Source organism: Corvus hawaiiensis, chromosome 2 (genome assembly GCF_020740725.1).
Source record: "Corvus hawaiiensis isolate bCorHaw1 chromosome 2, bCorHaw1.pri.cur, whole genome shotgun sequence".
Taxonomy (NCBI): Eukaryota; Metazoa; Chordata; class Aves; order Passeriformes; family Corvidae; genus Corvus; species Corvus hawaiiensis.
Genome location: NC_063214.1, coordinates 41,486,235 through 41,513,143, shown reverse-complemented (window position 1 = coordinate 41,513,143; position 26,909 = coordinate 41,486,235). Strand labels below are relative to the sequence as shown.

General features: G+C 43.4%; 1 protein-coding gene across 2 annotated transcripts; it reads right to left on the bottom strand.

The window, feature by feature from the left end:
* Window positions 1-295: 295 nt before the first annotated feature.
* PANX1 (pannexin 1) lies at window positions 296-26,051 on the bottom strand. Of its 2 annotated transcripts, XM_048294565.1 has the most exons (6): window positions 25,783-26,051; window positions 16,256-16,395; window positions 12,692-12,730; window positions 7,038-7,261; window positions 4,868-5,538; window positions 296-3,192 (listed from the first exon to the last, which is right to left on the bottom strand). In XM_048294565.1, the coding sequence occupies exons 1-6, from the start codon at window positions 25,961-25,963 to the stop codon at window positions 3,107-3,109; spliced, it is 1,341 nt and encodes a 446-aa protein (XP_048150522.1). In that variant the 5' UTR covers window positions 25,964-26,051; the 3' UTR covers window positions 296-3,106. The 2 variants fall into 2 exon arrangements, with proteins under 2 accessions (XP_048150522.1, XP_048150521.1); XM_048294564.1 differs by lacking the exon at window positions 12,692-12,730 and having other exon boundaries at window positions 25,783-26,045.
* Window positions 26,052-26,909: the final 858 nt, after the last annotated feature.

Here is a 26,909-nt window from a genome sequence, read left to right as displayed (position 1 = left end):
GTAAGGGGAAAAAAATGGACACAAAATTCATCCTTTATTCTAACAGTGACTGACAACATCCAGAGGCAGAAAAACAGTGGAATACAGCTGCTTTTAGAGGCACACAATCTGCTACTGGAATAAACATTTTTACTTGCTCTCTGAAGTTTAAATCACAAGTTTTAAATCACGCAAGAGCCAGTGTAAGGCAAAGAGTGTGCACAGGAGCTAATTGGAGCTCTCCTGCAGTTGGAGGATTATTAATACCCAAGTGGTGGAGAGACAAGGAGAGAGAAAGAATGACATGGACCAAACCTGAATCTTGACACTGCCATTTTATTTTCTGGGGTATTTAAAAGAAGACAGACAAATGTAGCTGTTTCTAGAAAGAGTGTAGTGATGAAGAGGCTGAAGATGGACTCTTTTCCATAAGGCCTAAACTGGAATTCAGCCCATGTTTTGAAAATGGCAAAACACAGCAGGAGCAGTGCCACTAAAGCTGGGCAGTTAAGAAACACATCTTAAAACAGGAAGATACAGCTGAAAAGTTCAAATGTGCTGAGACTGGCCAATTTGTAGATAATAAATCACATAATGGATATGCTATTTATCATGTGCTGACACTTTCTGAACAGCTTTTCAAATTTAAACAGATTTTGAACCAATTCATGTTGCTCTGACAATTTTAGGAGAACAAAAATTAAAAGAGCAGAATTATAATCACTGTCCAAAATGTTTCCTCACGGTTTAGCATCAGCCCACATGTATTGCACTATGGCAACACGTGACTGTTCCTGGAACCTTCAGACACTTATGCTATTGTAGTTGACAAAACTGGTTTTATTTTAATAACCGAGGAGGATTGACAGGAATTTTATTAAACACTTTAAAAGACAACAGATTCACTGCAGCAAGTCATTTTTAAATACAGAAGAGAAATAAGTAAAAAGTTAGGTACATATCCAACATGAAACATGAACATGTGGCTTCCAGGAGCTTTGAATTTTAAAGACTGAGAACTCTACTTACATCAAACAGTTCAAACACATCCACATCACAGAATCTTAGTATTGCACTATAGCTCCTTGTCCAAGACACACAATGCACAATGTGCACCTGCACTGCCTACATATAAAGGACCATCAGCAACACATCAGCATAGCCAGACAATCTAGGAAAGGTGAGAGGGTTCATAGGCTTGGTGGCAGAAGTATGGCAATAAAATCCAGCAGTTTGGACTACCAGTGTCCAATATAAGCCCTGTTCTGTGCTGGTAATGCAAGGGACATTAGGATTGCAGCTGTGCTGTGTGCTGTGCAGAGGTAGCATAAAATACGGCTTTAAAAACGTCTTTTAAAATAAGGCTTGTCTTAGCTGAAAGCCATATAAAAACTGAAGAGTTCTTGTAGTACTAGCCCTAAGTGTAGCACAGCAGCACTTTCAGATCCACTTGTTCAACAGCAGCCAGATTCAAATAGGGACACAATCTCTGAAATCTGCTGCAGCACATAAAGAGTTCTGTGCAAAAATGGTAACACCACCCACTCCTGTTTGCCCCTCATCCACAACCATACGGAGAATACTAGCAGACAAGAGCACAAAAGTGGGTGACACAAAGGAACTGCCAAATGGAAGTCTTACAGAACTGGAAGTCCTACCTAGCTATAAAAGAAGTCCTCCTTTGTTTAAAAAGCCGACTTGGAGGAGGTGACAGGCAAATCATTTCACTTACATGGACGATACAGAAAAATAAGTCAGTATATGACATTTGTGAAAGATACACACCACCACTGCGGTTCTTCACTCCCCACCCACCTCACCCTGCACCTACCATTTCAAGACAAAGGTCATTTTAATACTCAATGAAGGTTGAGGTCTTGGGCAGGGGGGTCAACATTAAAGCTGAATTCTACTCTCCCCACATGGTCTGATAACAAACCACAACAGTTTTCCAACATACAAACACTCCCCCTTACTTTGGCCGTTCCAATACACTAAGCATCTTTTCTTTAATTAAAATAGAGTCACAATGTGTGTGGGGGAGAACGACCTTTCACAGTATTTACATCTACTTCACCTTGGCTGTTGGGTGTTTGGCTCTGCTGAGGCATTTGGGTGCTACTGTAATACAAGTTAATTTGTCTTCTCAAGTGTGGTTTGGAAAACAGCACAACTAATATTGCATTTGATACTACAGACACGTTGAGAAAAATTCCACACATAAAAACATTACGAAATAACTTCGACAAACCATTACAAAAACAGAAGCAACTTCACTGATCTTCAGCCCAAAATTCCAAGGTGGATTTGTTAGACAATCTGACCAAAACAACTGAGAGATAGAAATTAAACCAACATTTAGCTTTCACATCATTGCATTTCGTAAAAAAAGTGTTAAGACATTTTTAATTTATTAACACACAGAAAATTCACAATCCCTAATATTTACAGTACCTTCTTAACACTAAAACTATTCGTAGTTTCTTTTCCACCAGTGTCAAGTACTTTATCCCAGACACGAATGTTGGGATGACTAACCAAGACATCTCAAGCTGAACAGAGTAACCTCTATTTTTCCCACGAAGACACAGCCAGTATCAGTGTCAGCCACCATCTGGTACAGATTAACCAGATTCATTATAAAACCCCATCCCTGCCCCACCTTTTCCAGGACAGAGAGACCAAAGTTACCTTACTTAAACCCCAGAACTGAGATGGCCACTGCTGCAGAGCAACACTTCAGGATGCAATGTGGCCATATTTTTTGCTACCTAAAGGGTTATATTTCCCATCCTTCTACAATATGCAGCAAGCTCTGTCCAGCTGCCAGCTTCAACTGCATTCAGTGCACATCACTTGTTATGACAGAATTTTTTTGTTCTTGTTCCTCCTTGTATGTGGTTTGATTTTTCTGATAAATAATGGAAGTGTACAACACGCTTTTTCAGGCACATGACTCCTGATTATTGTATAACAAGTAGTCTGTAAACCAGTTTGGCCTCTGGGGAACTGTCAGGCGATTGAGAATGGTTGCATTCAAAGAGCAGCACCTTGCGCTGAGCGCAGCGGAGGCAGAGGAGGAGCCTTCCCACAGAACGGGGCTCCTGGCTCCTGCAGCTGGGAGTCATCAGCATGAAGAATCTATGAGTCTCTGGCGAAGTCTCTTGTCCTCCCTCGTAGCCACACTGCCACTTGCATCGTGGTCTGTCAGAACTGAAGAGAAGGTAAAGCTTTAGAAGAGAAAGGGCCATCAAACCCCTCGACTTGTGGTGTACAAAGGAACTGCCACCAAGGCCATGCTGCACTGCCGGCTGTCCTGCGCTGCCTCCGCTGCCCCACACCCAGCAGCAGGATGCCCTGCACATCTCTCTCCCAGAGCCAGCATCTACCACTTGTTAACACAGTCCCTAATTAAAACATGCTGACACCACTACAGACAGAGGAAAAGATGATGAGCTGTGGGCAAAGCTTAGCTGATGGGTGGTGGAGCCTGCAGCTGTCCCCTGGCAGAAGGACAGGGGCTGCACCAGCCAGAGCTGGTCATAAAAACAGCAGCTTCTTTCTGCAATGCATCTAAACAGAGCTTCAAGCATGAGTTTGTTCTGCTCTGGACAAAAATAAGTCTTTGAAGTGTTTTTGTGAGATGAAAACAATCTCCAAAATTCTTCTTTCAGATAAAAATGAGTCAGATTTTCGATTAACTTTTTCAGCTCCTTGAGCCCAGACCTCCACCTTAGGTTCTTATATTTTACTTCCAAACCCACCTGTTCTTTGAAAAAGGGACAGATTTGAGAGGAAAACTATATTCTGTCAGAATTACTCCAAGCTGCTGCACAAGAGCTGGCTGCCAAAAGGGCTTCTTCTGGTCCAAAAATAATTCTGCTTGTTAGTTCTAATTCTCCTGTTGACTTCTCCAAATCTCAGCCTACCACAACTGCTTGACCCAGTTACAGAGGAACAGCTAACCCCTGGGTACTGATGCTTCTTTTTTATTAATTACAGGGCATAGCTTTCTGAAGAGAAAATAGATTTATTCTTTTCCTGCCTTTGAAATAGCTCTTTAACTTGCCCTCAGCATTGTGCTCACATACTCAGGTAAGCTTCTAAATGTTTTAAAGCATCATCACTTTTGGTTTATACCTCCCCCTGGATATTTGGCTTCTCTAATTCTGTACTTGAGGAAGAAACTGGTTTCACAATTAAGATACGCCACATTTTTTAGGACAGAACCCTAGATTGTATCTTATGTAAGAGTGATTGCTCAAGCTGACCATGTCTGCAGACTGATGAGATATCTAGAGAACCATTGCACCAATCCAGATTGACTTGGACCATTTTGGCAAAAATCACTTTACAGTCAATCTTCCTTGCTCTCTGTGAAAGCAGGAACAGGAGCATGTTCACTGGCCCCAGTCCCACTTCCCTTCTTTTGTCATTTTCTGTTCCTCTGCCAGCAGCATTTCTGAGCATCAGACTTATTTTTATATTCACCGAAGACTTCTGCCAAAGCCTGAACAGAAGCAGAAGCAGCAGTTACTACACTTCGGAGCTAATTTCTGAAAAAAGTCCTGAAACCACCAGCTTTCTCACCAGAGCTCCTTCAAGCACAACCTACTGTAGGACCAACCTAGAGCTCTCCTACTGTGCAGGGGGTCTTAAACAGTTAAAGTGCAAACAGCTGAAGCCCCTTAGTGCCAGAGCAGAGATGTCAGCAGGCACCACCAACCTAACAGACACTCCACGGTTTAGCTGTGCCACTACACCACCACAGTCTTCTGAGGTTATAGCACTTACACAGCAGGCAACACAGCAAGGACTAAGCAGGTCCATTATCTTACAGAATATATGAGTAAGTTTTTGGTAGGGATACACATCTAGATCAGCTTACCTCGTAACTCTGTTGCATCTTTTTCCCGCTCTTCCATAGGTGTTTCTTCAGGCTTCTCCAACTCAGCGGTCCCTGGCTTCCCATCTATGGTATCAGTCTTAATAGTACCAAGGTTTACCAAAAGCTGCATGACATCAAACTTCTCAGAAACTGCAATGTTCTCCAGCACTTTAAGGCATTTAAATGATTTAAGTTCACTCACATTTTCTTCAAGAAAGAGAAGGTAAAGGCTTAAGTCATCAAAATGCTTTGACTTAAGTTTCAGAACATCGAAAGTTGGCAAGATTTCATACACTTTGAGAACACCTGAATTCCACCTCCACGGAACAAACATTGCATACACTACCAGGGGCATTACCAGCAGATAGACTATCAGGTTAATATAGCTGAGTACCTTGAAGACACCAACAGCAATAAGCTTGCACTGAACCACTTCTGGAACAGTTGTGTCATTCTTTAAGATCCCAGTTTTGATAGTGCAGAGAAACTCATCACTCAGCGAGGAGAGACTGATGTAGTAGCCCAGATAGAGGCATGCAATGAAAATAATTACTAGTGTGAGTAAACGGCAGGTAATGTATTTAATTATTAAGCACTTTGAATTCTTTTTTGTCTTCAGGTACTGCTCCACAATTGGGTATTTAAAGTAGCTTTCAGATATTTCCCACAAACTGAAAAAAAGAGAAAAAAACACCAAATCATGTAGATCAGATGCTGCAGCATTCACGTACCCCAAATATCAACAAAACCCAGCACTCGAAAAGAAATACAAGATTGGAAACCCTCTTAAAATCATAGAATCACAATAAGGTTTGCATTAGAAGGGTTCTTTAAACATCATCTATTTCCAACCAATCCCCGTGCTCTGCCATGTACAGGGACACTTTTCACCAGACCACGTTGCTCAAAGTCCCACCTAACCTGGCCTTGAGCACTTCCAGAGATGGGGCATCCACAGCTTCCCTGGGCAACCTGTGCCAGCCTCACCACCCTCCCAGGGAAGAATTTTTTCCTAATACCTAATCTAAACCTACTTTTTTTCAGTTTTCAGCCATTCCCCCTTGTCCTCTCACTACATGCCCCTCTAAAAACTTCCTCTTCAGTTTTTTTGTATTTCCTTTTTAGGTACCAGAAGGTGCTTTAAGGTCTCGCTGGAGCCTTCTCTTCTCCAGGCTGATCAACCCCAGCTTTCTCAGCCTGCATCTGCAGGAGAGGTGTTCCATCCCTCTAATCATCTTGATAATCCTCCTCTGGACCCACTCCAACATGTTCACATGCTCTTATTGAGGTAAATTAAGGGTAGTTTTATTGAAGTTAATAGAAAACCAACAGAATAGCAGATAAATGAAAAATATCAACATTCTAATACAGAAAAGTTCCTTAAGAAACGAGAGAGTTCAAACACTGGAAAATGGAAAAAAAAGTATAGCCCTCATGGCAACAAAATATTTTTGTTCTTTTCCAGTACAAAACAGGTAGAGTAAGCAAATCCATGTGGAAAAGCAGACTCCCCAAGCACTTGTTCAATAATAGAACGCTAGAAGGCTTTTTACTTGTCAAGACCTAACTCCACATTTCAAAGCAGAGACCTAAGTCCCCACTGCACTATTTGTATCCCCACATACAGAGAGAAACATGTATCCTGACCTAGAAGAAAACAGAAAATAGATCTGGTTGGAACAGTGCACCAACTTGATCAGAGGGGGAGGGGGTCACTTTTGTTGCATTTGATGTTTGGTTTTTTTAATAATTTTTTTTTATCAGAAGCTTTGCAGACCTAGATCTTAAAGGACAGGAGATGACAAGTAACTTGACAGTGTGCAAGCAACTGTCAAGAACATTGAGAAATGAGGACTGCAGTATCTCTATTTTATTACAGTGTGGTGGGCAAAACTATTTAACACCTACTGCAACTAAAGAAATTGGAACACCTCAGGTAGTAAGTAATCTGAAGAGCTCATTACACGTTTTCTTTGAAAAAAGAACATGCTAAGTTCCAGCTCCAAGTGCCAAAGTAATCATTTCAGGTATCATATTTTTTTTAACCAAACTTAAAAGTGTGTCAGGTCACCATTCAAACCTCTGCAATAAATTTCTAAGTGAGTACAGACATCACATCTGTTAAGAACATGAAGAGAAGAGCAAAGAAAGCCAAGCCCCAACATCTTACCTCTGTGTCAAGTTCTCATTAGCAGCTGGAATCAAGTCAGTAGGGTCCCTGGGGTCTCCACTTCGAATGCTATTAGCAGCTTTGATTGCCCTGTTATAGGCTTTGTCAAGTTCTTCCATAATAAATTTCAGGTCTGAGGAAAGGTGAGGTGCTGCAGTGAAGCGCCAGAACAAACACGGTAAATACAGCAGGATAGCAATGAGCAGAAGGATGTATGGGAAGAACTGCAGGGAGAACAAAACCCTGATTAGGCTTCACCTGCATAAGAAGCAAGTCAGTCAGCCAAACATCATCATTCTCCATAAGTACTAGGTTTCCTATAAGCCTATTAAATCCCTATAATTTTATTTAAATCCTTCTAGTAAAACCCAATTTTTTGATTACTTGGGATATACAGGGAAGCAAAATGTCTTTTCCAACAGCTCCAGTAACCTTGCGGCTGCTTAGGGCTTCCCCCCACCGAAGGAAAAACAAAAGCCCACAGAATAAAGGTGCCATGATCCTGATAACATTTTCAATCCTGATAACAATTTCTGCATATTCGTAACTGCTGGACCTGACACTGAGAAAGACAGCATTAACCTGGGGAAAAACAAAGAGCAAAGCAAAGCAGCTGTCAGAGGGGCTGACCGAAAGAAGAGGATACTGTCGCCTAACTCTCCCTGCCCGATGTGTCACCATTGCTCATAGCAACTAAAACACTCCAGCCACCAGCAAAATCTCTCCTGCTCTCCATTAGCTGTCAGGAGGTTAATAATGGAGCTGTTACATGCTCTCCATGCCCACAAACATACATGCTCAGAGTGCGTGATATACAGTGACTGTAAAGGATGTAAATGTGGCTGCAATACTTCAAGGTATTTAAATATTTTCAGATAACATCTACATGGAAACCAACACACAGCATCAGAATGGTCTGGTGTTAATGCAGCACTGAGAAGTCAGCCCTTACATGGTCACCGCTGCTTAGGGAAAGGGCTGAAGCAGGTATAAAATACAAGTTTGAAGTTTTTCTTTCTTCTACTCATCAACAAGTAGTTTTTGTCATGCAATTTTAACTCCAATTCCTCCCAGCTGCAGGAAAGATGGTGTTTTCTATCTACTCTGACATGATATTCAAAGTATAAAATCATACATAACATTACCCTTACAGAGAGAGACATGATGTAAGACCTGGTTAGACAAGCACTTAGTGAAAGGTGCTGCAAATTCAGACAACCTCTAATTCATCACATTCAGCTTTTGATAGCAAGCAGACTTCACTCAAATCCAGCATCAGTTCCTAAGGAAATTTAAATTAGTTGCAGTAAACAAATATGAAACAGATGTAAGACATCACAAGTGTTACAGCCATGTGCATATGCACACTCACTGGCAAAGCCAGTGGAGATTTTTAGAGCAAGCTTGAACTGAAGTCATTAATCAGTGCAAGTGGAAAAGCTACACGTACATTTGTAGGTATTTAAAAAGATGAAAATCTGGACCTAATATTACTATGTTAACTTGTGTTTGCATTAATCAAGAGAGATTAAATTTCTGCATGCACAAAGTAAATAATTCGATGTTATGGAACATTTTATTCAGGAAAATTACTTCTAATATCACCTACCATTAAAGCAAAATCCTGTGTTATTACTGGCAGTAGGAATGCATATGATGTATTAGATCTTAAATGACTGACTTCCCCTACCCACAACAGCCCATAAAAACTGTGCAGAGCTCTGCCCTCACTACTGCCTCTCTTTCCTCTTTGCACACAACAGATAATGTCAGATCATCTTCCTTCTTCCAGGTCTAGCCTTTCCAATTGAGATGGAAAGCTCTGGCATGTCCAACGTGTTTTGGACATCTCATCAACAGCACAAGAATTTGTTCTTCTTATTTATCACTGTGGACAATGCCACCAGGCCTCACAGGTCTGACTCCTGATGCCTTGGTTTACCCAAAACTTCATGGTTTCATATCCAGGCTCTATCAGTACTCTGAATTCTGTATTATGTAGAAGTAGAAACATTGGTTTATACCTCTTGGCTTTAATACTCACTCATTTCAAATTTTACAGGCATAAGAAGATTTATGAATTCCCTTTGTGACCCTCAAAACTGGAGCTGCCATCAGCAGTATCGCATATATTCCTAAAGATCTCTTTACCCTGCGTCCTATGTGACACACGGTAAGAGGCAAGATAGTTGTCACACTGAAGTCACAGCCCAAAACCTCCACTGTTAGTCTCCATGTCTTCCTTTATACCTTAAAAAAATTCTGCACTTGTGTAGCACGCTGGCATCAGCTCTCTTGCTCTGTCCCAGATGTCCTCCAATGTCCCCCTCTCCCCAACCTTGTTAGGCTGTTCCCAGCTCCTTCACCACTGCCTCCTCACCTGGAAGCATCACACTGCTGGGGAAAAGGCATGTTTGTTATGCATTTGCTGGGCTTTCCCTTGCCAGGCTCTCATCACTCCCAAAGCTGTAGCTGTAGCTTTGCATAAGTAAACACTGTGCAACTCTTTTCTGAATGGTCTCAAAACCAGAGCAGCAACATGATCATTAGTCCAGCTCTTTTAGTTTGCAAACAAAAGCCTGTATTTGTCAGCTCCTCCACAGCACTTGATGCACAACTCCATCCTTCTCAGACCCTGGCTTTTTTAAAAATGAAAGATATGCTTGTTCTATTTGTTAACAGTAGGCTTAGATAACCAGAAAATTGTTTTGAATCATTAAAATTTAAGGCCTTGAATGACAGGCAGAAGTGAAAATGCAAAGTCATCTGGCATGAATCCTAGGTTTCAGAACAACAAACTTGGGTTGTCCAGCTCCTCTGACTACATTTGACAGTCAAACATAATGACTTCCCATCTTTAGAAGAGGACTCTGTGGTATTTGTGCACAGACGAGCATGTGCCATCTGCCTTTCTTTTACGGTTTATGGTTTGACGGTTTATTTGCTCCCAAGGCGCCAAATACGCAAGGAGGAAATGCTACTTCAGTCTTGGACAGTTTGTAGCATCGAAGTAAAAGGAAGTGTCACTGATCCCAAGAACTGTAGTGTCAAAGCTATGCCAGAGAAAGATACTAGCCCACAAGTAAAACTCAAGTTTTTCCTTTGCTGTGTAGTTATCAAGTTCCTTTTCAACATATTCAGTACGAGACTGACAAAACGGGTGGTGGGTGCAGCAGGAACTCAAACTGCAGTGCCCTGTATGTTTTCTGCTAAGTATTGCTGAGCTCCTGAAAGCTAAGGATGATGGAAGCAGGTTCTTCTGCTTTGCTTGGCTCTTAGTCTGATGTCACACTGGTCCCAAGGAAGCAGAGCACTTGGAAGCCAAGAGGCTGCCCCTTGTTCTGTACTGCTGCAGTAGCCTTTGAGCCCTGTGCACATTCCAGGCCATTTAAGTAAATTTGTTAGTACTCAGCTACTGTTCAGCAAGAACACGTGCATGGGTACAGAAGAAGAGGTGTTTGAGCAGTCCATTTGCAGAAGCACATAAGGTGCTGGAATCACAAGACTTTTATCAAAGATGCATTAGCAGCACACTCTCCCAAAGGTGAAAGATAAAATCAGACTAAAGCACAAAATAGTCTGTCATTACCAGCTTCAACTGTGCTAAGATGAAGTAAATACATAGCAAATAAGTTAAAAGGCCATTTAAAATAACTGCTTTATAACCTCAAATATGCTTTTATCATGCAAAAAAAAAAATAGCTGGAATTGGTGGAGTGACACAAAGGGCATTTTCAAGGACCTAATCTACAGAAAGCTTACCAGGGTCTGGATAAAAATGGCTGGAAGAAGATGAAAATAACTTTAATGGCATTTAGAAAACAACAGCTTTCTAATTTATTGCATCTTAAGTCCTTATTTCCTCTGGGCAAGCACTATACAAGTGACTGAAAACATTCTGACTTCCACCCACCTGACCATAGTCAAAGAGTAACTTTAAGTACAATAGCACAAAACTGTAGCTGCACAGGTCTGGATAACAACTTTGAGAAAAATTAACTGGCACACAATATTCAACAAAGAATGAAGCACTGAAGTGCCTTCACTCATTTGACTTTAAAATACATGAACATGGTGACATGTCTCCCTCTTCAGCTCCAATTTTCTCTTTGTCTCTGGAAAGAGCCCAAGCAAAGGCAATAAGCTCCTAACAGGCTAATGACAGTAATTACATGTTGCCAGAAGCAAATGCATTAAAATCCCTTTGGATATGACTCTATTCCTGTTTGCAGCAATGGGAGATGTCTCATTGGTGTTCAGCAGAAACAGCTATAAGCGACTCATCATTCTGACTGAGATCCTATCCTATCTCCAAACCTACAAGTGAATCTCAAACCCTATGTGACCTTTATCCCACCTGTTACATACTTCCTGTTCTGATATAGCTTCAAAACTGTATTTCTCCAGTTCAAATCATCTCAACCCATAATCACCAGTGGAGGCTGTGATGGCTGTATACAGTTTATTCTGGACTTTGGGTGACAGATGGCAATGTGGTAGTCAAGGACTGCCTGGAACAGTGACCCAGACCTCTTGCTGATGTACAAAGATGACTACAAGTCAATCATTATACTCCAAAAGCAGTGGGCAGCCCAGGGCCTGCTAAGCTTTCCAGCATAGCTGCAGGCTGCATGTCAGGTTCTCCCCTTGAGCTGGGATACCTTTCAAGGTTACTCCTCAAGGCTGAGAGATTCCTTGCTGTAGCACGCTGTCTTTAAGTGATTAACAGCATGATAAACCTTGAAATCTTAGCTAAGGGATATAAAGGGTTGACAGTGCACATATAATCCTTTACACATAAACTGCTGGCAAGTCTGGGACTAAGCTGGAACCCAGCCACACCTGAACTCCCCTCTGAGAAGGGGTTTAGAACACAGAGGAGTCCTTTCTGAACCTCATGACTCAACAGGAGGGTCTCCCTAGCAACTCTCATTCTATCCTCCATGTACTAAATAATGAAGTGTATCTTCCCACTAAATCTTGTTAAACCACTGTAACATTTACCACTGAACTGGTTAGTTCACTGTTTTATATCAACACATTGTTGCCTCTCTCTCATGAGTGAAGTGGATGACTCCATCTGCAACAAACTTAAGTAGCTCTAACACTACATTTTCAAATAATTATTTATAAATGCATCTGCATATGAGTTTCCTTGCTCTGACAGCCCTTAATCTCTCTGGGTAGGGTTTACAGGTGAAACATGAGGAGCCCTCAGTCAATTAAGAAATTGTACAAACAATGAGTAACTAGAACCAGGTAACAATCATGATTATAACTGTACCATCAATATAATGAATAACCTCAAGGCTTGTTTTTGTGTCCTCAGACAAATGATTCAAAGAACAACTCAAGGGTTCATGGTAAATCTTACCTCTTTTACAAAAAGTGAGGGTTTTCAATGATGTAATTTCACTTCATGCATACAAAGACTGCAGACCCACTCTCTGTATGCAATGCTTTCGGCAGGTCCCAAAGCACTTGTTCTGCACTTTGATATCTGAGCCAGGCAACCAACCTCTCCTGTGTGGCTGTGCCACATGTGCAGACCTCTTCTTTCAACACTCAGGTGAGTTGTTTCCCTGCATTTCATACGAGTATAAATCCCCTTCTTCGGACAAACCACCTACTCCCTTAACTTCTACTTTGCTTACCTGTATCTTCTTCTTTGCTTCTCCCCAGTTAGCAGCAGACTAGAAAATACAGTAATTTAAAAAATCTTTAGAAGATTCTTGATCATAGGCAGCTCCATCCTAGCAATCCAAATTTCAGGACTATAAAGTGGTCAGTCTCTCAGTGTTCAACTACCCCTCAGCTTGCTTGGTTGCTATCAAGAGCCAGTAAGATGATGCTCACTGTTCTCCTACTTGAAGTTTTATAAATTTTTCTGTGCACTATGGATTAAAAAGGCTCACAGTGCAGTTCCTCTCCTTCTCAACTAGACTGCAAGGTCTGCCCACACACAACGGCAAAAAGCTTCTCTTCTCCTTCCAGTTAAGGATCAAGACAAGTTTTGCCAAAATAACTTGGCAGGTGGGGCACTCATCTTTAGAGAGCAAACTGTCTGCACCAGGTGGGCAAATGCAAAACTGCTCCATCCCCCATCACTGTCTGTCTTTACCACTCACCTCTAAAACCTGTATCTCTGTTCTTACTCTTCAGACAGACACAATAAACCTCTTAAGGGAATAGAACCAGAGTGGAAAATGCCATAAGAAAACAGAAGCAACAAAAGAGTAAAGCCTGACCAGAATAAGTTTCATCAATGACAAACCTGAAGAGGTTTGTCAGAGAACTCAACAATATAATCCTTTTGACAGATCTCTCACTGACAAAGAGGAGGAAATCTTAGCATTAAACTAAGAATGCAGGCAGGACCTACCATAGTCTCTTCTTTATATTTATCTATCTGCAGGTATTTTGTTTATTGAATTGTGCATTTTAGTACACAACTCATTTTTGCTTCCTGCTAAGGGTTATCCAGTGTGAAGAGTTTCCAGGATCACTGTAAATTTCAGAACTCCTGTTCTCCATGGAGAGGGGTCCTGGGCACCCTCTAGGAGCACACTGACTACCAGAGAGTCAACAAAGCCAGAAGGTTGCAGTATGCTCTTTCTCAGTTTCCAAACTGATGAATTCAACCCCTGGGAGAAATCTCCTAGTGCAGAAAGGACAACCAGTAAAGGTGCCAAGCTTTGGGGAGTGCCCAGAACTGAAACTTGCATTTTACTGTTCAAAAAACCAAAATCCCAGAGTAAACTTGAACTCTGAAATAGGAGGGAAGGAGGGAAATGGGAAGGTTTCAGTTTTTCTGCAATGCAGCCTGGGTTTGATAATCCTCCAGAGCAACCAGATGCTGAGAACAAAAGCAGTGCAGGTTGCTACAAGTTGGCTTCCTCACCAAAGAGCTACCTGCTCCTGCTTCCTCTCTGTACCACACTGAGCACTGTCCCAGGAGACAGTACTTCTGACAGAGCACAGAGAGCATGCCAAAAGGAAATCCATCCCCTTTAATCAGGAACGGGGCCTACAATCTCATTCCCCCAAATCCATAATATAATGCCTCCTTAAGCATTTTTTATGGAGCCTTCCCACATGACAATACAGTGAGATACTAAGTGAGTCAAAGCTTTGGAAAGAACCTGCAAATAAAAGCTCTGCTTCCCAGGAAGGAGGAGAAAAGTTTTAAGTGTTGTTAACGATCCCTGCTGTCCCTCTGTGTGCATCCCTGTCCCTGACACTGCAGAGTCAGATCTCCACTGACCTGAGCACAGGAAGTCTCCCTTTTCTCCTTAACATCACTGTGCTACCAAAAGGCTCTACTCATTTTTAAAATTATTATCTACCCAAAATCTGCAGAGCAATGAGCTTGTACATACTTTGCAGTGCAAGGTTGGGAAGACCACCCAAGCAAGCCCTGTCTTCCTGCAGAAGTGATCCCAAGCCACCCAGCAGCTGTTGGCCCTGGATGCAAAGAACAGCCTTCAGATACCACAGTGGGAGCCAAAGTTCACTGTTAAACAGCTGTAACGTCACTCCTTCCCTGTAAACTTTTAAAGCATGGAGGCTGATGAGCAACCAGAAGTATATTAGCTAACACTGACCTCCGAAGAGCATCTGCAGCTCCCAGTGTCTGGATCAGAAGGGTGGGTGGCTAATCATGGGTCTAGGAGGCTAAGATGAGGCACCAGCCTCTGTTACAGCCTCTGGCTCAGCTGTTCAGATGCACTCCCTGCAGACAGTTTGCAGGGCATTTACAAGGAAACATCATATACCATTAAGCTGTCACGGGAGGAACTGCAGCAATTTCTGATACAGCACTAGTTAGCCAATTAACACGTGTTGCATCGTAAAAGTATGAGTGCTTAAGCTATTTGTGGCTGGCAAACAAGCAGACTTAGTGCTATCAGCAGGTGACTCTCACATGAAGTTCAACAGAAAGAATTTCGGTAATGAACTCATTCCCTCAAGAGAAAGAGACAGCAAACTATCCAGGTTTGCAGGTGGAGTTTCCAGCCATGCAAGCTACCTGCACCGTGAGGCGTTCCAGCAGCTTCAACTGGCCTCTGTAGAAGGTCTGAAGTGGAGCCCTAACTGTGCAAGGAAGAGTTCGGGCTAGAAACCAACAAGTCTGGCTTTAACATTCATGAAACACACACCTACTAATAGGTCAAGGTTATTAGTGGAGATAACAGGAGAAGCCAGCAGTAAATCCTCAGTTAGTGATTTGAGTCAGAAAACAAATCAGAGACAGCCTTGAATAGTCTCTCAGAGAAAATACCACCAGATGACTTTATAATAAAACCTGAGGCTTAGGACACAGCAGCAAAAGCCAGAAATACAGGTGCTGCAGGTCCCATACCTGAGCTCGCTCTAGCACCAGGCTCTCCTCTGCCCCCAGATGCCAGGGGTTTATTTGCTGTGACAAGTAATAAAAGGGCTGAGGAAGGCAGAACACAAATTTGCAGAACCCAACAGCATTTCTTATTTTGGCATCAGCACTGCTCAAGCAGGCTCAAGCTGCTTCTCGAGTTGAGTCAGCTCCAGGCATGGCATTAATTCAGTGTGTAACTCCTGCCAAACCTCAGCTAACTGCTTTGAGCCAGCTCAAGTATCTTAAAACCTACTGCACTTTTAACCCATAAAATGAATCTCTTTCTGTGCATTCGGTATGATGCTGCTTTACCTGAAGCAGTGAAAGCCAGCTCATAGTTTACCTGTGGACATGCAGGAGAGTACGCTGAAGACAGGGGTTAAACCTGTTGGTACCAGTGATTAATATCACCTCTCCCAAAATGTCTGTCTGCCATAAGTCTCCCTGCATGCACAACTGGCCAAGAATAACACAGTCAAAATATAAAATGTTTTCATTACCCTGTTTTCCTAAAATAAGCTTTTGATACAAGCTTTAAGGCAGTTTTGCGTCCTGTATTCCAGTTTTAAAATAGTTCCTGGCTAAAGCCAGGTGAAGCAATCACTCCAGGGCAATGCAGCAACGTTAACATTACTCTTGTGTCAGATAACTGGTGACCCTTTATTTAGAAGGAGAAAATACCTTCTCTAGTGCTACCCCTCTTTGGAAGTACGGGAAAGAAAACATTCTAAAAATAGAGAGTTAAGTCAAAGCCAAGGACTACAGCAGAGCAGAGGAGCAAGTGAGGCAAAGGTAGGTTTCTATGTGGGAATAACTTTGCCAGGTGATGGAGACCTATACATACTTTATGCAGCCACAAGGGTATGTTTTCTAAGTTGTTGTGGGATGGTTGCTTCTGCTGCACAGCTGCCCAGCAGTAGGAGTCCACATAAGCAGCTTGTCGCCAGGAGAAAGAGCTGGGTGCAAAACAGCTTATCTGAGCACCTGGGAAAACAAAGCAGAAGTTATTGCACCCTTGAAAGATTTAAAAAAAAGAAGAAAACAAGTTTAGAAAAAAAAGCACACACTTAAGATGTTATGGTATCCAAAGTTCTCAGGTTAAGTGATCAGACAAAGCACAGCAGTTCTGCAGGAAGGAGGGTCACTGAGGTCCTACTGCACCCAAAGGCCATAACTCCCACAGGGATCCATCTAAGGATGTCTCCTAAGGCTTGAGACAGCATATTAAAAGCACCTATCTTTTCGGCCAATTTCCGTAAGTTTTGTGGGGAATGTGACCTTAAAGACCTTTCTCACATGCACTTAACTCAGGTTGGCCAAAGGGGAACTAACAGATACAAAGTGTGATCAGATCAGGCCTGAGGCAACAAATGCCAGCACATACCATTGTGTCACAATTTCCCAAAAGCACAACCTACAGCTCACATGTCTGTTGTAACAAGACCTCAAACACCATTCTTGCAGCCCAGCAGTCCTTGCAATGATGGAAGGGCACATTTTCCCAGGGTGCTGCCACTTCTTCTGCCTCTGAGTCTACAAACTATTTTGAGGGGTTAAAGTTATATCTGTAGAAACAAGGATTTCCCTGTAACTTTTGGCTGAGAAATTGTGGCCTCAGACACCCCCAAAGCGTGCCAGGCCCCTCCTCACCAGTGTCCAAGATTATGCATAACACCGTCATCCCCATTCATTCCCAGGGCCTCTTCAGCTGCTCAGGAGCTCCAAATTAAGATCAAGGCCCTAAGTGACAGTGAGAGCAGCTATTTGGCCAGCCTCAGCCTTAAGGTTAAATTCTGCTCTGACCAGCCACAGGCACCATGTGACTCCTCCCACAGCATACCTCAACCGGGAAGAGTGCTTATGGGACATGGAGCATCAGTGGCTCCTCAGATAACGCCAGTAGAACAGGATGAGGCGGTTCAACTATCTTTCTGAAGCCTTGAAAAGGAAAGCAACATCCCCTCAACACACATACATTTCCACCAGACTTTCATAAATGTTGAAACAGGAAGTCATTTCACCAAATAAATACACAGAGTGGAGATGGCTCTTCCATGAACATTTCTTCTAAGCAACTTCCAACACTTAGACCAATATCAGAAGACCAACAGGGGGAAAATATTGCTATATTTTTTCCCTTAATATATTCATCTAAATTATGCTAATAGCATTGCTGTGTGCTTTATGGGAATAAGTATTTAATATAAGATTGTATCACTTGTCGTGCCTTTTTGCTAGTTTAGCTTTCAGTGAACAAGAACTAGTTTTGGAAAAAGAGTCAACTGCATTTGCCTTGTAACTTGTACGGCCTCTTTACAATGCAGCATAGTCAAGGAGCTTTATGAATAAAAGCCTTTCCATATGAGTCACTATTATAATTATTTCTAAGGCTGTAGTATCTTAAGGACATGGTTTGGTCATCGTGGTTTGACCTGTCACAAGCCTCCCTTATGGAAAACAAGTTACTGTTTATTAGAGTAGAGCTCATGTGATTTAGCAAAGTTGGCACCAGACAAGCACTTGCACTCCCCCAAAGTTTTGGGAGTTTTTGTTTTCCAGATGATTTCCATTAGTTGTGGAAACCCAAGAAATAATATATTGCAGAAAAAAAAAAAATAAGGGGGAGGAGAAAAAGCAAAGAAAAAAAGCAGGCATTTAATGTCTGCTCTCCACTGGATAGGGACCATTCATGCCTTGCTCTCATCATTTAACCAATCTCCTGCTGGTGGCTGTGCCCAGTGTGGAGCAGCAAACAAGTGACCCTTTCAAAGGAAGAGCAATGGACTGTTCAGAAAGATGCTTTGTCTTATTCATGTTTGTGAATCCACAAAAAGAAACACATTCCATGTGTTCATTCTCATTAATGGGTGGAACACCACTTAAAGTGATGGAGTGTTTAAAAGGCACGAGTGAGGAAGAAGGCAGCCAGGCCCCTTCTCCGAAATGTCATGGGCACAACTTCATACCAGAACAGCTACAGTGATGCCAGTGCTGCAGCAGAGCAGTGAACATCCCTCACAATCCCCAGTGTTTCAGTAGGGACACTGGAAACCTGACTTGGGAGCCAAGCAGACAGAGCTCAGCCTCAAGCAGGGGGACACTCCAGTTGTCGTACTGGTTTTTAACTGATTGCAGTCTTCTTTGTAAACACTTGTTAATTCAAATTACAACTATGCAGTAACAGTAGTAATGTTAAGACTTGTACAGGGAAGATGTTTTAGTGCATCATCCATACAAAACACAGATCATTAAATGCCTCAGAAAATTGTCACCATTTTCTATCCTTTCTTCCTTCCTAGCAGTAATAGCAGTATATACAGAGAGATAATTTACTTTGTGTTGGACTATTCTGGAAGAAGTGGAGAAGAAAATCTGTAATTTCTATTAGAGAAATTTGGCACAGGGCTACCTGCCTTCCACAGACCCGCTGTGCATACAGCTATGCACAGGGCTAGTTTATGAGAGGCTAACAGTCCTCTGCTACAAAAGGAACAGCCTCCTGGCTTGGTGACATGAAGCCATTCCTGCCCTTTGCTCCTGCAAGTAATAGCTTGGGAAAGAGAAAAGCAGCAAACAAGGCCATAACAAAGGGAGATAAAATATACAGAAGAAGGCTGAGGAATAACAAATGACTGCATTTGTTAAGCAGTTGTCACAACAGTCTGGCCAATTTATCATTGCACTTGGCAATGCACTTTTTTGTGTAATAATTTCCGGATACTAAATTAGCTTTGGAGAAGGAGTAATAGGGATTTGACTTACATTTTTGCAAACAAATGGGGATAAAAAAATGCCATTTACTATGGTTGTCCTAAAGAGAGACCACCCAAAAGAGCTGCAGAAAACTAAGGCAGCAACGGGTGTGCAGCTACGTATGATGAAATGACACTTTTCCAAGAGTGCCAAGATTACCAGATGGAGCTGGTCGTTGGCAGCAGGAATTACTTGCAGGCATGCAACTGAGTGCAGAGTACAAGCCTGAGTCACTGCAGCCAGTGCACAGTGAGGACAAGCTGCCACCCCACCCAGCTGTGGCACATCTTCATGGGTGCTTTGCCAACAAACTTCCAGCTATTGCCTCCACATGTGTACCAGGAATATCCTTTTTTTCCTGCAAGTGGCTCTTCCGCAGCTCCTACACAGGAAATCTACATATGAGAAGAAACTCTCAGAACCCCAAGGAAATCTCAAATTCAAAGGAGAGTCCCTGTTCAGTACTGGACTGTTTTGCTGTGTGTGAGACAGGATGTGCTGAGAGATCAGCACCCTCTGGCTGCATCCTTTACAAAAGAGAGGGTAAAGCCAGCAAGCCAGACTGGTTTCCTCTTCAGTGGCTCAAAACCTCTCTGTTGACTTACACATCTAATTAAGAAACTGCAACTAACAGAGAGGACTTCCAAGAATCAATGCTAATCACAGGCTTAACTATTTTTCCTGAACCAGGATCAAATGATTGCAGTTGACAGGATTAAACCTTCAGTAAGTAATTATTTGGATTCTAATACTCTGCAGTCACTGCAAAAAGATTTGCATATGCTTGGAGGAAAACCTGGCCATTAATTATTACCATAATTTTCCACAAGGCAAAATGAACTTGCCATGATACCCAAACATCTGATTTTATCTAGCAAGAATTATGCTCTTTAGTAGCCACTACAGAAACACCTAAACAAGAAAATCAAGGCACACATAGACAAGGTACAGACTGCCAGGCACCATCCAAGTCACATCCTCCACACCAACATTAAAAAATATTTTTAAAAATGAAAAAAGAAATCCCAATGCATACCAAAGAAGAAACAAATGTACATGTGGGTGTACAGGTGTACACACATGCATTAGGGGCACACGTGAAGGAATGACTGAAGTGGCAGGTTGGGTGAAACAGAATGGACACCCTGTTGAAGAAGGAAGTATGGAGCAAATGGGTGCACTGGAGAAAAGAACCTCTTCCCTAAGGTACTTTGGCAATGGAGTACTAGCAAAATGTAAAGCTCAGGTGATTCAATGTTTAAGTGGAGTGGGTCAGAGGAGTTACGAAGTATATTTCTCTCACCAGGGGGCTGCAAGTTATCCCTCAGAGAAGTCTCAAAATCATGCAGTGGGAAAAGAGCTGGGTATTTATCAAGCATTGCCTTCACAGTGATAAGTTTTTTGATTCATGGGGAAAAAGCATCGTGAAATAAATTTCCACCACTGAGATTAAAGGAAGACAAAAAAAGTTTCCCTTCATCTGAAGGAGAAGCATTACAAAACACTGGCAATGACCATCTAGCTTCACCATCAACATGGGTGGTACCCCAAATCTCAGGCAGTACCAGAGGCCCATGATGCTTTTTACATTTACTTTGGCAGCTAAAGCAGCTTACCACCATTTCCACGGGAAACGTAAAGCTGGCTCTACAGGAATTAAACAGAAGAAAAAATCTTACCAACAGCTGAAGATGTTCACCCAATGACAGTTCAGACTTGATACCAAAGTAAATGTTTTTACAAGTTTGCCCTGACTGCCCAGGCAGGCCTGTGCCTGATGCTGGAACTTCTGCTCTTTCCTGAGCACTCCCTATGTGCCAAAGAGCAGCACAGTATGTCCTTCTGGGATCTGCACCTCTGCTGACAGCAGTTCTCAGCCTGTCTGGCTGCTTTGGACTGAAGCTACTCACACATTTGTTGTCTCAGTTCTTCATTAATGCCCTGGGTTTCACAGCATCCTGCTGAATTAAATGCAAGGTGTGCAAACGTCAACTATTAGCATACAGCCTGCTTCAGCAGCACTGGGAGGGGTTTTTCCAACTCTCAGCCAGCAGCTGCCACAGTAGTAGTCTTTGGCCTAATCACACCCAACCCAACTTTAGCCCCCAGCTCTCATGAAGTCACAAGATAAGACTATTTCCCAAAAGCCTCCCCAGGAACCTGTGAACACGAAAGGAGAGAGACACCAGCAGGGAGGACCAGACAAGGGGTAGAAAGAGAGGAAAGGAGTCCAATTCAAGAGTTAGGACTGGTTTTTTCAGTATATTTGTTGTGATTTATATTGGGGGGTTTTCCCCTTTCTAGACATTTTATTCTCATGACTGCTTCAGACACATGATGAACTTATATAGAGAGATACAGGCCCAGCTGGACATGCAGTAAGGGGCACTGCAGATGGGCACTACTGCCATCATGGCACCCACAGAAGCTTCTGGGATGCAGCACTCAGAGTTCCCCACTAATACCCTTCACTCTGTGTTTTCTGCCAGCCAAAGCACCTCAAAACCCACAGGTAGCCAACTGCAAGGATGGAAATTAAAAAAACAAATTGGAAGAAAAAAGTGCCCAGAAATTAGGTGGAAAACGAGCAGGGAAAGCAAGGATTGTCACCACTGGGAAAGTCCAAAGTGGTCAATGGGGACATTAACCCCATGGTGTGTAGAGCATAAGGCAAGGCTCCACCTTGCCACCTCTGAGCACCCTCCAGCATGGTAAGATGCACCAGAGCACCGGTGGGAAAGAAGATGGTTTTAGTGCAGCAAATCTCCATTTTGACAGACGGAGCCTTCATGACGATTACAACCAAGTTTCTCAGCCCTCTTTACTCAACATGTGATGGTTTCTGTGTCCTGGAAAGGTTTACAAGGTGTTTTCTTCTACAGTAAAACAGAGATGCTAAAACACGTGGATTACTTCATCCCAGCTTCAGATGAGCCATGCATAACCAACACTCAAACTGAACACGTAGTAAGGGCTGCTGGGGCCACCACAAAATTCCCTTCTTCTCCACTCCCTCCCTCCCTCCTTGTATCCCCTCCCAGCCATCACCTCCCACACGAGGTTGCAGTGAATGCAGCCAGCACAGGCTGCCCATTGCACAGCTGTGCCTGGAAGCTGTTGTATGCAGGAGGTCAAACAACATCATTTGGTGACAAGCACAGATGACCAGTTCACAGTTGCCTTCCTATGGAAAAAGATGAAAATATTTGATGTTGAGTGGACAGCTCTCACATCTGCTTTTCTTTCAGCTGCAACTGACAGCTCTTGATACTTTACCCAGAACTAAGCTGAATTTTGGCAGATGCCAAAATGAAGCAGCTTGTTTCAATTTCCTCTCTTCTCATCTGACTGTACCTGCTTATATCGGCAGTATCCTGCTCCAAGCAGAGCCTTGGGAATAAATATCTATGTTTTCAGCCAGGCTGTTTACAGTAAGAAAGCACATCTTGCAATACACCCAAACTGAATTCAGAAACTGGAATCTCAATCCTGACTCAGAGCTCTTCTTACTAAAAATGGCACAGATAAAATTCTATTAATTTGTGGCTCACAAATTGCTGAGGGTAACCCATCTTTCAGAGGTTTATTTCCCCTTTATAAGAAGAATGGGCTATATTTAGATGGTTTCTATTACCACACTACCTGACCACCTGTAGCATATTCACCCAAGAACTGCCAAGTAATATAAGAAAATATTATTAAGCCATAATATGTTATATACAGGTACAACACAATCCTACTACTATTTCCACCTTCCCAGTATATATAAAATTACATAAAATTATGTAAAATTGTATAAAACAAGGTCTAGCTGCAAAGAGATAACAAGTGCAGGATTTCAAGCAGCAAAGATTCCCAGGGACAGCAGAGAACAGCTCAGTCACTGCTAAGCACTACCAGAACCAGCTTAAAATCCTCACAAAACTACAGCTGACCATGGATTTCTAATCAGGTTAGTTCTCCTCCTGCCCCTGAAGGATGCTAAAGTGGGGTGGAGGCACTAACCCCACAGTTTCAACGGTGCTCGCTGGCTGGGTGTTGCAGCTGGGTTTTCCACACCTCCAGCAGACAATCCTCTGTGATTCCACTGGAATCTCATTTATTTCCTGAAACTCCGGCCAAAACTAAAAGTTACTTGGTAACTTCAAAAAACTTCCATAGTCTTTGTAAACGTTTTAATAATTGCACACAATTAAGAGCAACCACGTGTAGGAGAAAATTGCAGGTGTCTGACACCACACTGCAACAGAACAGGAAAGAAGAGCAGGAAGGGAAGATGACAGGATGAGATGCCAAGAGAATCTGATGTGGGAAGAATGCAATTATCACAACAGAAATAGGAGCTGAGCATTCATTTTTGGAAAGGGTGTTCAGTTCTTGTACTCTGAGGCAGGTATTTCCACCAAACACTTTCACATCCACCTCCAAGTTGCTCTTTTTCTGACCTAAAAATGGACCCCAACATTTTCCCTCAGTTTAGCACTCCTGAGCTTTTCAGAGCCCGACTGTATCAGGAAGTGTTTGAAAACAAACCTTGCTGTCTATTTTATCACTGGCTGAACACCACAGCTCAGACAACCAGGAATTTCCAGCCCCTAAAATCCTCTGTGTTTCCCCAAATGCTTTAATGGAAGCAGTTTTGGACTGTCCCATAAGCAGCCAGCCTGTTGAGCTTCAAGGACTGTGTGGGAAATAGGTGACAGCTGTAACAGCAGCACGGCTGATTTACTATCACTTTCTGTATAGATACCACGTGGTGCAGTTTCACCCATACCCGGGGCCTATTTTCATATCTATTTTTCAACTAAAAAAAGCTCAGTTTTCAACCCAATGTTTTCTTCTAACAGGTGCTCAGGATTTTAAGCAAAAAGAAACACTAGCAAGATGCAGCCCACTTTTTATTCTTGCTTTATGAATCTACTGCACTCACAGATTCAATTCAAAGTAGTTTTAATATTGAAATAATTGAAAGATAAGAACTTAACTCATCTGAAAGAAAGGTACACTTTATTGAACTCTGCAGTTCAACGGTGTGTTTGATCTTTGTGTAAGGGAGGAAAATGAAACAAAATGAAAGAAACATTGGTACACAGGCACTGTTTCAAACTGGATCCAGCACTTCTAGAGTAGAAGTAGAAAGAAGAATTAAGGGGACCATATACAAGTTAGTGTATGGAAATGCAAACTCTCTTTTTCATCGCTTTAAGAGGAAGAAATTTGCTCATTATCAGTAGCAGATCTAAAAGAAGCAGGTTAGAGTACAGAAATATGGATGTATCCATCCAGAAACTGGATGAACAGAGCTGCCACAGGGCTCAGATCTTGTCTCAGCATTTGCAGTCTGGTTATCCTTCACTCCTCTGCTCAGGTATTGCAGGCCACATTGATCTGGGGCAAACCCACATCTAGTGCAATAGGTGTGTAGCTGTTTGTAAATACAGCAGTCTGGAGCATCTTATCTCTTAAGCAGTCTGGTATCTGACCAGTGCTATTCATGATGGCTTTGCACAGATTCACCACTAATTCAAAGTCCCAGTCCAATTTCCATTCTGCTGGCATTCACTTGACTCCATCCTGTAGATGATGGAGATCAGGTATATAACACTGAATGGCAATAAACAGGTACATGCAGTAAATCGAACTATCTCTGAAAGGCTGGAAATGCTAGGATTCACCCCTGTCTCAAAATGGACAGTACTGCTTATTGACCATTAAAATCTTCATCCAAGTAGTACTATTCTTATAGAATAACAGAAACGCTTGGGTTGGAAGGGACCTTAAAGATCCTTTAGTTCCACTCCTCATGCCACGGGCTGCTGCATGATCACTTCTGTAACTTGGGGAGGTGGGTAAAAAAAAGGTAGTCAAATAATTAGGAAACCTGTCCTTTACCTGTAAAGTATAGTTTCATCTAGCGAGTCACAGCAGAAATTGAAAACTGAACTGGAACAGTTGCAGGAGGGCAGAGGAGCAGTGGAAAGCTTTAGAGAGCTCTCCCACTGCCCGTCCTGTGGGAGACCAGCCCCACTGAGCCGCCTGCAGGGCAAAGGCAGAGCTCTGACAGCCCTTCTCCGTGGCACCTGTCCCTGACAGCTGCTGAGCGACACCGCGATCCTACTCCCGAACACCCCGAGCGCCGGGAGCGGCAGCAGACAGGCAGTTCCGAGGCACATCCCGGCTGGCTGCTCCAGGCTGAACTGCGCTGGGAAACAAAGGGCGGCACGGCTTCAGCGCTCCCCATCACCCCCACGGGAGAAGATGCGCCGGCTGGGCTGACAAGGCTCCTGCTCAGGAGGTGCTGAGAGAACGGCAGCGGCCAGGGAATGCCCCAGCGAGAAGGAGGGCACGGGGAGGCGCGGGGAGGGCTGGCCGGGAAGCCCAGCACACCTGGATGAGCCTGCTGCTAGGGATGCTCTCCGGAAGAATGTTTTCCGGGAAGGCCGCTTTCCTTCCCGCGGCCCAAAGGCGCCCTCCGCCCTGCCCCGAGCGGGAGCCCCTCCCGGCAGCTGAGCCCCGCCGAGCGCTGTGTTCCCGCCCGAGCCCCGCTCCGCCGCCCCCCGCCCCGCCGAGCCCTTTGTTCGCCGCCGGGAACCGGGAGAGGGGTGCTGCCGGAGTTACCGATGGAGACCTCCTGGGCGAAAGCGAGGGAGATGAGGAGCAGCGGCAGCCCCACGGCGATGCAGGTGACGATCTTGTCGAGCGCCAGCTCCAGCCGCAGCCCCTTGTAGCGCGTCTCCGGCGGCTCCTTCAGCAGGAAGTCGGAGAAGACGTACTCGGTGGCGATGTGCGCGATGGCCATGGCGGGCACGGCTCGGCACGCCTGGGCTGGGCTCCGCTGGGGCGGCCCGCGCTGTGCTGGGTTAGGCTGCGCTCGGGAACGCCCCCGCAGCCCGGCCCGGCCCCGCCCGGAGAAGGGGCGGGGCGACGAGCCGTGTCTTGGAGTTCGGGGGAGGGACTAAAGGGCGTGCCGGGCCCTCTGGGGGTCGAAGAATCACAGAATGGCTTGGGTTAGAAGGGACTTTAAAGATCATCTAGTTCCAGGCCCCGTGCTGTGGGCAGGGACACCTTCCACTAGACCAGATTCAGCCTGGCCTTAAACGCCACCGGGGATGGGGCATCCACAGGTTCTCTGGGCAACCTGTGCCGCCTGTGCCACCATCCTCACAATAAAGATTTTCTTCATAAAATCTATTCTAAACCCACCCTCGTTCAGTTTAAAGCCATTCCCCTTTCTCCTGTCACTGCAATATCCTTGTAAAGTGTCATTCTCTCTCTTTTTTATAAGCCCCCTTAGATACTAGAAGGCCATAGTGAGGTCTCTCTAGAGCCTTGTTTTCTCTGGGCTGATTCCTAATATTTAATTGCCTTCCTGCCCACTAAAAAACACTGGAGCTAATGTTGTCATTAAAGTATTACAAATAAGATCCCATTTCTGAGATGCTTAGACAGTATGATACACATAAGGTTAGGACTGCTTTTTTCCACACATAGTACTGTAAATGTATCAGTAATAAATTTTGTCCTTTTTTTCACTGATTTTTCATGCTACATGTGCTTAAGACTGTCACTCAAATTGTCCACTCTTTTTCACAACATTTAGGTAAAACAGTGAAGAGCAAGGGTCCTTGTAGCACCCCATGAGTGACTTTCAACATGAAATCTGACTGCTTTTTCACTGTCCTTTAACCAGTTATTTAACCTCCATGGACTCCTCATCCCATGGTGATTTCATTTCCTTAAGAAGC

Bases quoted from the DNA above. Each gene is read 5' to 3' on its own strand.
- PANX1 (XM_048294565.1), bottom strand. From the start codon at position 25,963: ATGGCCATCGCGCACATCGCCACCGAGTACGTCTTCTCCGACTTCCTG. The intron at 7,262-12,691 runs GTAAGCAAAGTA...TTCTCCCTGCAG, and splicing joins AAGCAAAGAAGAAGATACAG to TTCTTCCCATACATCCTTCT. The intron at 3,193-4,867 runs GTAAGCTGATCT...CCTTCTCTTCAG, and splicing joins AGATGCAACAGAGTTACGAG to TTCTGACAGACCACGATGCA.